The 12,093-nt window shown below is 43.3% G+C and overlaps 1 protein-coding gene across 50 annotated transcripts in view; it reads right to left on the reverse strand.

Moving 5' to 3' along the window:
• ZBTB20 (zinc finger and BTB domain containing 20) overlaps positions 1-12,093 on the reverse strand; it is a 770,050-nt gene that overhangs the window by 25,808 nt on the left and 732,149 nt on the right. For all 50 annotated transcript variants that reach the window (XM_070508896.1, XM_070508879.1, XM_070508901.1 and 47 more), the window contains one exon: positions 9,848-11,452. In XM_070508896.1, coding sequence (XP_070364997.1) covers positions 9,848-11,452 — 1,605 coding nt within the window. The remainder of the gene's footprint in view (positions 1-9,847; positions 11,453-12,093) is intronic.

Consider the following 12,093-nt stretch of genomic DNA (forward strand, 5'->3'; position numbering starts at 1 on the left):
GGTGGGAATACTTGCATGGTATTCTTATTACCCCTTCTCCACTCTCCCTACCATTAAATGGTTCCATATGTTTTTTTTTTGAACTCCTGGGTCAATTTTTAAAATAGTTTTCTCTTTCTTTGCTCTTAGTCTGTTGGCTGAAACCCTTTTTTCTCCTCAGTTTACTGCTTTGGTTTGTTGTTTGCTTAGAAACCAAACAATCAAGTTTGTTAAAATCAGCAAGGTAAGTAAGAATACTGTCATTAAATGACCGCATGAGGAATTCTTCTATAAGTAACGTCCACGGACCTGTGACCTCTCTTTGGATAAACAGAGACTTGTTTTTGTTGGTGCTGTTTGTTCTCAGCTCTTGACAGGTGAGATGAACCGCATTAAGGTGTTTCCATCTCTCCCAGCCTAAACCCCAAAGCCTTTGAAACTCTCTCGGGTAATATTTCAACATCTGGACTATGCATCAGGGTACGAAATCTATTTCTTAAATCTGAGTTAACTTCCATTTCAAATATGTGCCTTGACTGTGTTTCCACTTTTCCCTTTATGAAACAGAAGAAGTTTGATGTGTCATGGTAATCATGGCAATGAAAACAATCACCACGTTGTGAGTGCTGACTCTGTGCCAGGCTCAGTGTTTGTGCTTTATGTTCATGATCTGTTTCATGAAACTTTATCTCATCAGAAAGCTTTTTCATTGTGTTTGTAGACATAAAAGGATATGTTTGAAAGCACACGATCATAAGAAATGACTGTTTCGTTCAGGAATTGCTCCACAAATATCTGAATCAGTTTCATTGATCTTTGAACTTTTTTTCCTTTAGTCAGTCACAAACATTTTGGCCCAGCTTCCTCTCCTCTCAACTCGCTTCTGATTTCCTTTCCCTTGATTCTCACTGGTGGGACACTATGATCCATAGGATCACAGGGTCAGAAGAGAAGAATTTCACTTTTAGGCTAAAAGGGGGGCATTCAGGGAAGCCTCGTCCCTAAATGAAGAGTTCCGTCCATGCGTGCTGTTCACGCAGGTACACTTTTTTGAAATGAGACATTCCCTAAGAGAGACAGTCACGCCTGTTATTTTTAGTTGGAACATTTCCGGCAGCCGTAAATAAGCTTGGAACTCAAGCTGGTCTCTGTCATCTTTGTGCCTTCACTACACTTAGAGGCTGCGATCTGCCGGCCAAGGAAACGTGCCCACCGCTCACCTTTAATGGGACGTGCGCCCTCTTAAGTTCCAGGCGGTATTTTAGCTGCTAAGAAGTTGAAACTTTGTTTATGTAAAATGCTCTTGCTGTTGGAAACTTTCACCTTCTTACAGTGTATTTTTCCTCTAGGAGAGGTCACTGATGAAGGCTTTTTCCTTTCACATTCTCCTCACAGTTGTCATCTTTCCTCCACAGGGTATATATGTATGTTGTTTGTATGCAAGTAGTATGGGTTTGACCGTTAATTATCCCTGCGACCCTGGGCTTGCTAAGTTGTTTTCATCTCTCTGGCTTTGTTTCCCTTGCTGTGGGCACTTGCCATAGCCATTTGCAGATATTGTGGCCTTCTGCCTGCCGTGGCCCACAACCCCTGAGGCCTCTGGTCCCGGCCTTGTCAGTGCACGGCCTGTGGGCAACCTGCTTAAATTGCTCCACGCATCAGCAGTCCCACATTTTAAATAGGACAAAGTATCCTGTTCTCTTCCCTGCCACAGAAAAATGGTGTGAGAGTTAATGAGGAAAAATGTTTGCAAAGCCCTTGGGAGCCCCTTAAAGGAAAGTGCTCTCTGTAATTGTTAAGGTGCTGTGCTGATGGCGCATAAGCGTTTCAGGAATGGTCTTACCAAATGGGGTGTATTTTCAGATTAATCAAGTGTCCACAACTTTCATTTCTTTACGTATAGATTCGAAACAGTGTCACTCAGTAGTAAGTTAATATTTTTCTTTCCTGTTATTTTCTTGCATATTACTTATAATAATCCCCAAAGGGCTTTCAACATTATACATGAAATCGATGTGCTCTGCTGACTGTTGCTCTCAATGTGGAGAACTGAAGAGTTACGATGAGCGGTAGTGAATGACTTCCCTGGTCTGAATCTGTGGCCGGGAATGGCAAGTCTGATGTGTTAGACAGAAATACAAAGTACAAAGCAGACACTAGAATTACAACGCTGGGGGAAGCTCACATAAGGCCTTTCACTTTGCAATGATCCATCTTGGGGCTATACGGATGCAGGAGTCAGATAGGAATTCCGTTTCCTTGGTTGAGTGATTTGGGCATGATACTTAACCTCTCTAAGCCTCAGTTTCCTTATCTCTAACTTGAGAATAAGGCAGTAAGTACCCATCTCGTGAAGGTATTTTGAAAACTAAAGAGATAAAGCACTTAGCACAGAGGATGTGATCATTTCAAGAAAAAATTCAACTGTTTCCTTCAGCACAAAGGAACTGGTGATAAATGAAACCATATGAGAAAGGACTTGGTCCCGAGAGGAAGCCAACTCGAGATTTAAAAGCAATTGTTTCAGATAATCAATAAAGCAAGTGATTGTATTGCAGTTATGCAATTCAGAGTTAAAGGTAGAGTCTCCTCTCAGTTATATGCTAATGGAACGAAGTGGAACTATGAATAAAATGTCAGCAAGCGGCACAGACAGAAGATTTTATAGCAAACAACAACTGAGCTCTGGAGGTTGGAAGCCAGACAGAAACCAGACAGGGAGAGGCGGTGTCCTTTACCATCCCAAGGGTGGGAGAGTAGTGAAGGCACAGACTTTTCTCCATTTTTGGATGCCTGTTCTCTAAAGAGCCACTTTTCAACTCCCTGTGGAACAGCACTGAAGAAAGATACTGCCAAGTTAGTAGATGCAGAGGGTCTGCCCAAAGTTCAAGTAAAAGATATCCTAGTGGACTGAGCCACCCCAAATCTGAACAGTGATCTCTGTATTGGGGGCTCAGCAAGAATCCATTTATTCTGCTGATTCTTTCTCATTCTAACCAGGCTTCTCCTGGGCTGCAGAAAGGACAGTGAATGCTGTTACCAGGACGTTTTTCAGAAGCAGAGTTTCTCACCTCTCTGTCCCGTTCTCTTGGCCTCTCCAACATCCGCTCTAGCACAATACCCTCCTGTTCAGGTGAGGACAGTGAGGTGTCAGAAAACCAAGACCAGGCGCTTGGGGAGAGAGCAGGCAGCAGGGAAGGAAGAGGGGGTACGGGCAGGGAAGGTGGCTACTGGTGAGGAAAGAAGAAGAGGTCTTAAAACTACAGGTCCTCTGAATGGGGAGAATCAAGATTGGAAGAGAAAATGAAAAAGCTTCCGTGACAACAATGAAAGTGTTGCAGAGTGTGCTTTCACTGGCTGCAGAGTGTGCTTTCACTGGCTGCAGAGTGTGCTTTCCACCAAGTCTAGTTGAAGGAGGGCCTCCACACCTGACATACAGTTGGTGTGACCGCCTGCCTGGCTTTCTCTCCACTTCCTGGGGTGCAATCCAGGTGACAGCTGGGACTGTGAGGCTCTCTAGGGGGCAGTGCCCAGTGGGGACACACTATATTCACAAAACATCTGGGGCTTCGGTGACAACAAAAATATTTTGGTGCTAAGCAGAGTTTTGAAGATTTCAGGGAACTTCATCCAAATTACTTGATTTTTCTTACAAATTAATGAGTAGGGTAGATATTAAAATCCCCAGAAGATGGTATCTTCATTAGAGATGTATTATAACATGCTGAAGGTCACTCAACAAGTCAGTAACAGCTGAGAGTATGACACCAGCCCAGCCAGATTATCTCTTCTCTCCCCTGTTAACAATTTCTTGCTGTCTGGATTATGCTGCAAAATGTAAGATGTTGCTCTAACACATAACATATATGTTCCTAAATGGCTTTGATGATTTTATAAAGTGCTTTCACATAAATTACGTTATTTGATTCCCAGAGCAACCATGTAAGGTAAGTACTATTAAGATCTGTATCTTGTGGCAAAAAACTGAGGCTCAGATTGATCAGGGAACTTACCTAAAGTCTCTCAGCTAGAAAGTGGTAAAACCAAGGCTTTCACACTTCAAACCTGGTACTTATTACTCTGCTGGCTTGATATAGTTCCTAGCCCAAGCTCTATATGAAGATTATCACGTTATTATCTTGATCTGAGTATTATTGCTCTACTGATGACATTGTTATACCAATATTACTGCTATATCTATTCATATCAAATTCACGGCTGAAAGGCTGAGCTTCTCAAAGTAACAAACAAAATGATCACATAGCAGAGGACACTAATGGGCTAAAAACAGTCACCAAGGAATGGACTGTTGATAAGATGATTCAGGAAAAGCTCCAAACATCTACCATTTGTTGGTGAAGAAAAGACAAGTAGGAACACAGATACAATATATTCTCTAGCAAATGAACAAAGAAAAAGAAGAAAAGATTAAAAAATTGAAGTCTTGCTGAGAAAATAATGCAGTTATGGAAAAGTGCCTTGAATCAATTCTCCTGGAAAGCATTCTCACATTTTTGAACATTCATTCACCTACTCACTCAACAAATATTTGTTAAGCAACTACATATGCTAGCCATAGATTTAAAGCTGAAAGTCTTAAGATTGCATATTCTAAGAAAGTTCCAGTTACCAGCTGGATAGCATTGCCAGATAAAACGCATTTAACCCAGTGAAATCTGAATTTCAGATAAACAGTGAATAATTTTTTAGTACAAGCAAGTCACAAACATTGCATGGGACATACTTAGACTAAAAATATACTTGTTGTTTATCCAAAATTCAAATTTAACTGAGCATCCTATATTTTTGTTTGCTAAATCTGGCAATCCTATACCAGTGGCAAATAAATACCCCAATTGCCATCCTGATTGGTCATATGTGTGCTCTTTTGTTATACACAGCAAGATAAGAACAAACAGAATGTGGTACCTGAAACATGTTGAGATTCTTGGAGAAAGTATTTAATATGTAAATACGCAGAATATTTTTGCATTACTTCTATGGAGCTACATTGTACAATAAATAAATAACAACTGTGGAAATAGACCACTCATCCTTTTGGAAGTGGTTAGACGTCACTAAAGAAGGATTTGATTAATTCATTGATCAAATATTTATTGAATGTTTATTATGTGTAAGATGTTATGCTGGGTATATTGAAGCATAAGACACATATATCTTTATACCTATATCTACCTATACACATATCTGATTGTTCCTGCTTTCATCGAGTTTACATTCTAATGGGAAGGTGGAAAGACACCCACATACAAGTCAGTACTGTTGGTGCCAGAAGGGATACATTTGCCAGGGTACCCACGCAGTTTGAGAGACTCCACTCGCCTCTCATATGCGAGACAGTTGCTTCCATAACGCAATTTATCCACTATAAAATCAAGCTGGTATCCACAACTCTGGTTTACCTTTTCTAAACACATCGATTCTTATGAGTAGAATTTTGGAGAACAATGGCATGCATCAAAAGCAGCCCGATCCCATCCTCCTCCTCATCACTCAGGGCCTCTAGGGAAGTGTCCCAACTTAGTGTCAATCAGGGCTTATTACAACCCAGATTGCTGGGTTCCATCCGCAGAGTTTCGGGTTCAGGTCTGGGATGGGCCTGAGGATTCGCACGCTACTGTTGTGAGGATCACACTTTGGGAACCACTGCTCCCGGGTTATCTTTGAATTTTCCCTCTTGCCCTCCAGGTCTGCATCGACACCAAGGCTTGTCCTTCTATGTCCTCTGTCTTTCCCTTCCACTCCCATTCCTGTGATTTGTGTTTTTTTCTCTTAAGGTGAGGGGGCAAAGAGGAGCCCTGCTTTGTGCCATGACAGGATGGTTTGTGTTATCTTTGTTTTTCCTCTAATTCTCTTGCTTCAAATATGTCCTTAACTCTTGGTTTCCTTCCTCACAACTTTTGTGAAGCTTCAGTAAAGTGAACTTGAGAAACTCCTAGAAGAGATGAAGTCCTACTGTGGTTTGTTTCAGTGGATATAGTAGTTAGGTGAGAAATTATCTTTTACTCTTAAAAGAATGATTAAAAAGGAAAAAAGAAATTCATATTATGAAGGGAGTTCAAGGGAAACCCAAAGAGTATCCTATTGCTTCAGTATTAAAATTCCACAGAGAAAGGAAGCGCATCAAGATGCTATGATTCAGACGTGGGAGACAGAGCAAAGAAACTCAGGGTCTCTGGGTGGTGGGGGCTAAGGTAATAATGATGATTTTTTTTTTTTTTTAAGATTAAGTAGTTCTTGGCCTTTTAGCTCTCACATGAACCATATCTTTACAGCTACTTGAAAGGCAGGAAAATTATTATTTCCATTTTAAACTCAAAGAAATTGAGGGTTATGAAATTAAGTGACTTGCTTAAGGCCACACAGCCAATTAGAGGAACCAAAACTGAATCCAAATAATCTAATTCCAGTATGATCATCTTTCATTTATGTCCCTACTGTAAGCTTTAGTGTTATAACCATTATGGAACATGCTTTATAACCAGGGCTTCCTTGGTTTTCTAAGGTAGCTTAGCTCCAAAGTCAATATGATGGACTGCTTATTTTGTCTCAGACACTTCCTGTCTATGAATATGTGGATCACTAACATAGAGCTACACAGAATTTTATTTGGAATCCAGATCTCAGAATTGATTCTCCGCAGTTGTTGAAAGCTAGTACCATTTACATTAAACCTTGGAGTTACTGAAATGCAAAGCTAGTTACTCTGCATAGTATTTTGTGATGCCAAGAACTCAAATTTCTTTCCTTTTAGCTCTGTCAAACTACTTTTTCTTGGTAGGATTCTTTTCGGTTAGATTATAGGAAGAATACTAAATCCATCCCTACTTTTCCAAGCATCCCCAGTACTCTCTAGAATGTTTTTAGACTAACATTTGGACTTTTTGCTCTGGATTTTTATCATTTCCACTGAGCTCCTGTAAAGTTTGGAGGCCCCACGTTTTTGATGTTTTCCCAAGAAATTGGAGAGAATTTTGTTTTGAAATGTGGGCCACAGTGAATCCAGGTCCTGAATTACTTCCATATGTCCAGGCTGTCTTGCCTTTTGGAAATGTAGACCAATTGTTTTCAAACTTTGGACTCCTTCAGTCAGAAATAAGCCTTAACAGACAGATAGCCCTTCTAAACTGCCACTGCCAAATAATTCTGGGGTGAAAGGGAAGAGTGTTGCTTCTTTTAAATGAGGCGCTTGAGTGACATATGCACATTATTAATTGTTCCCAGATGTGGCCATGTTATACAAAACCTTCATAATTTACTTAGGACCTTCGTAGTTTACTTGAGATCTGAAAGCTACACTTTGAGCATAACTTGGATTTATAAAATAACTTTACTTGCAGCTTTTGTATCTACTTTGTCTAAATCTGCAAACCCATTGCTGGTTTTCTCACGGGCAAATCTAGTTATTTGGGTTAACCACACAATCCTTTGGTGAATCCATTGGATAAATGTGTTTATACGCCAGAAAGATAATTTTTAGTACTACACTAAAAATTTTATGTTGCAAATTTAAAGCCTATTTCAATATGTAATCTAACAGAATGTGTGAATTTTATATTCACTAGGTCTACTGGAAGAGACGTACAGAAGGGGAGAGTAGAAACGTTTATGGATCCAGACCAGCAAAGTCAACTTGGGCTAAGAAGACACTTCCACAAATGGTCCCTTTTTCCCCTAATCCTCAATACGATAGTTTGTAAGACAGCTTTTCACAGAAGGAAAGGTCATAAACTATGTGAAAGCACTCTGTAAATAATAAATTGCCACATAAATAAAAATATTACTATCTGATTAATTTACCAAATAATGATGTTACCTATACCACATAGGAAGCTTCCCTTGATTGATCTCCAGGTGTTAGTGCATTTACATTTACTCCAATCAAACTTAGTGACCCACCACTACCTGATTTTCCCCCTAAATTCAGTAGGGTCACTACCATTTATTCGAAAGTGTGAAAACTGTCATCTTTAAGAACAACTGATTTGCATAAAGGCATGTACATGGATTTATACAATGTCCTAACTTAAGCTGAACTTCAAGAAAGACAAAGTCTGGTTTAAGAAATGTGCTATTTCAATTGTTCACTTCCCTGTTCGGTACCTTGTCCCAGTGTCTGTTGCTCTCCCTTCCTTCTATTTCCCAATTTAAATTTATCTGCTTTATGTTCTATTCCCTAGATACCTGCTAGGTTATGTATGTAAGAAACAACGTTGCTTCGAGGAACTAATTTGTTTTCATGTATTATAATTTAAGTATATAACTTTCCCCGGCAACTTATCTGTCATTTAACAGGGGCATTCAGGAACCAGAGATTTACCAGAAGAGTAACTCTCACAATAAGAATTTCAAATACAGTGATCGTCATTGGGGAAGGTATTTTTAGGTACAAGAGAATCTATGTGAAATCATATCACATATGTGGTCACTTATATGCAAGAGCATCTGTGGAGTTCTCACTTCTGTCTCTGTCCCATTATGGAGCTAGGAAACAGCGCTGGCTGAGAGGTCAGATCTTAGCTCCAGCATCATAGAATCCAGGGATGAAGCACCACCTCGTTCAACTACTCACCTGACGATTGAATCCCCTCTACAACATTCCTAGGAAATCATCACCCATTCGCTCCTTGAACATCTCTAATTATAGGAACTCACTCCCTTGGAGGCAGTCTATCCCATCTTAGAGCAGCTCTGACTGTCAACAAACATTTTCTTTTATTTAATTGAAAGAATCTCCTTATAGCTTCCAATCATTGGTCCTATTCTACCTTTTGGAGCCAAACAGAAGAAGCTTAAAGTCTCTTCTCTCCCAACCATTTAAATAATGCTAATAGTGCTAACAATAGTTACCATTTATAGGGCGATTATTATGTGTCAGGAATTGTTTTAAGAAGTTCACATATATTAATTCATTTAATCCTCAGAGTGGCACTATAAGAAAGATGTATCACTATTATCCCCAGTATATAGACAAGGAAAGTGAAGTAGAGAAAGGGCAAGTGATTTTGCCAAGGTGCAAAGTTCCGTGCTGGCTAAGTCTGAACTCAAACCCAGGCATTCTGGCTCTAGAGCTCCAGCTTGGCTAAAATGTTATGCGGCCCTGAAGCTCAAATACATAAATACGGCTCACATGATGCCCTGAGTCTTCTCTTCTCAGGCTGAACATCCCCAGGATCTTCCACCATGACTCAGATGCCATGGCTTCCTGTCCATTCCCCATCCTAAGCATACTCCTCTGAGTGTGTCCCAGTTAGTCTATCGTCCCTTTAAAGGATAGTATCTAGAACAGACTGTGGTCTCTATATGTGGAAAATAGAGACTAAGCAACAGAAAATAGTGTCAGTCTCTCACTCTTCCTCATTTCAGGGACCACAAATGTAGCTTAAGCTTGCATCAACCTTGTTGTGGCCTCTTCAACCTGATGGTTCGTATAGAACATACTATACACCCAAACCCTCATCCCTGCTGATATGACTTCAATCTGTAAAATGAGGTGACTGGAGTATATGATCTCTAAGGACTTTTCCACTTCTAAACACCTAGGATCAAAGAATGTATTACAAAGTTTACTGTATTTAAGGGACATTGTGCCTACAAATTCTTTATCAGGCTTTCCCATTTGGCCCTTCTCCATAAAGGGTTTCTGCTTTTGTCTTTTGGTGGCAGAGCGCTTTGTTCCTATGATGGGGGCACAGTTGGGGCTTCTACAAGATGGCTTACAGTGGGGTCTCCTTAAAATCTAAAAGATGACTCCACACCTTTCCTTCTACTGCTGGCCTGCCCTCCCTGCCCACAGACCTCGCACACCCTCGCCCTGCTGCCAGGCCTCCAGGGGCCTGGCACTCACCTGTGTGGACGAACATGTGCTTGACATAGTTCTGTTTGGCGGTGAAAGTCTTGTTGCAGAGAGTGCACTCATAAGGCTTTTTTTCGCCCTGCCCGCTGGCTGTGCTGTGGCTGGCAGATGGGGCCAGGGGCTGTGGCGCTGGCAGCTGTGCAGTAAAGGTCGACAGGCCGGGCTGGGACACTGTCACAAACTGGGTCTGCTGGCCTGCCAGGGGCTGTGGCAGGCTGAAGAGGAAAGGCTTGGGGCCACTGCCCGCGGGCTGGGTAGTGAAGAGGGCCGGCAGGTAGGTGTTGCCGGCTGTGCCAATGACCTGCGTGTTGCTGGTCAAGGTCAGAGGCATCCTCAAGTTGCTGGTGAGGGTTTCTGTCTGGCGTAAGTAGAGCTGGGTGCTTGGCAATGGCTGCCCGATGGACGTGTTGACCGAAGGCTGCTGCAGGACGCTCTTGTCCGAGCTGTTGCTGACAGTGATGACCGTGTTGTCCATGTCCACTTCGTTGCTTCTTTCCGGGGAGGAGGCACCTGTCTCTAGTTGGTGTGGCTGCGGGCCGCCCTCGGCAGGGGCTTCGGGAGCCTGCTCTGGTTGGGCAGCTTCAGCCTGGCCATCTCGCGCCGCCCCGGGCCCAAACTGCTGCTCCACCGAGTCGGGCTCTGTGCCTATGGAGGAGCTGACGCCCGAGTCGAAGCTCTCGCCCTTGGGCTCACTCTCGGTGCCCTCGGCCTGGTCGGTGTCTTCCGTGCACTCCTCGGATTCGTTGCGCTCCAGGATCTGCACCCTTTGCTGCCCATAGTAGTCGTAATCGTCCTCCATCTCCTGCTTGATGTGGATGTTGCCCACTAGGGTCTGGATGCGCACGGGCCGGGGCTGCTTGCGGCAGTGCGTGGTCTCAGGGGTGGTGGACAGGTAGCGCTCCATCTGCTGTGAACGCTCGTGGATGCGCGTGATCCAGCTGGGGTCTTCCATGTGGTGGTCGCGGGGTAGGCCAAGTGCAGTCTCGTGGTGGCTGACCACCGCCCCGCTGTAGAAGGAGCGCTCGCCGCTGCCGTTCTGCATGGAGCACGCATAGAGCGCTGAGTAGATCCTGTCCACGCTGTGCTGCGGGTGGCTCTGCAGGTAGCCTGACTCCGTGTCGCTGCTCTGGCCCGATGTGCCTGACTCGGGAGTGCCCCGCGGCGTGTCTTGGCCCGAGTCCTGGATCCCGGGGAACACATCACCCACGTTCTGTGACACGATGCGCGTGCACTCATCGATGACGGTTTTGATCTGCAGGATGCTGGCGGCCGTGAGGATCTGCAGGGCTTCTGACTGCGAGACGCGCAGCACGCCGCTGTACATGAAGTCAATGAGCTTTTGCACCGACTGCACTGACACCACAGACGGGATCTCGATGTCACTGTAGCCCAGCAGCAGCTTATCTTGGAAGAAGGGGCTGCCGGCTGCCAGCACGCAGCGGTGTGCCCGCAGCATGCTCCCGTGGATGCGTACCGTCACGTCACAGAAGTGGCCACGGTTGCGCTGCTCGTTGAGGGTCTCGAGCACGGAATTGCTGAAGTTGTGAAGGTTGATGCTGTGAATGCGCTCGGTCATCCCCTTGCAACTGATGTCACCTGCACAGCAATAGAGACACAAAACAGGGCGTTGGTGAGAGGTAGCTGACTGCATTCCTAACACCCAAGTTTCAGATGGGTAAATCTCATGGCTCTTAGAAGCATCCCCCTTGCAGATACAAGCAGGCTGTGTGGCAAGGTGGACAGGCTCTGCACCCCAGTCAAGCTGTGAGTATGATGTCCTATGGGAACAAGGCCTTGAATTTTGTCCCAACAATGTGCCAGCTATTTTAGGTATTGAATCCATATTAATCCCCTAGAGCTTCAGCCAGGATTGTCAGTTGAAGTAGAGAAGCCTAATAAACAGATGGGTCATTTGCCAGCTATTCCTACAACTTCAGCAAATAAGAACTGGAAGGCAAATGGAATATTTATTCTCATGGAACACTCTGCTTCCACTTTAGACAGGCCTAAGCCCAAGTCCTTTGGGAAAGCTTACATTTTATCTGAAATTTACATGTTGTTTCAAAATTTACTAAACTTCCTTATTTTATGAATAGACTGCAACAATATTCATAGTTAAAAAATAAATTTCCTTTGTATTAATTTATATGGCATATTCCCCAAATCCACACCATGTATGCAAAAATTCTTGGAAAATTCAACCCACACCAAGATGTCCACCAAACAGCGGCTGCCAT

The sequence above is a fragment of the Equus asinus genome, chromosome 5, assembly GCF_041296235.1.
Source record: "Equus asinus isolate D_3611 breed Donkey chromosome 5, EquAss-T2T_v2, whole genome shotgun sequence".
NCBI classification, from domain to species: Eukaryota; Metazoa; Chordata; class Mammalia; order Perissodactyla; family Equidae; genus Equus; species Equus asinus.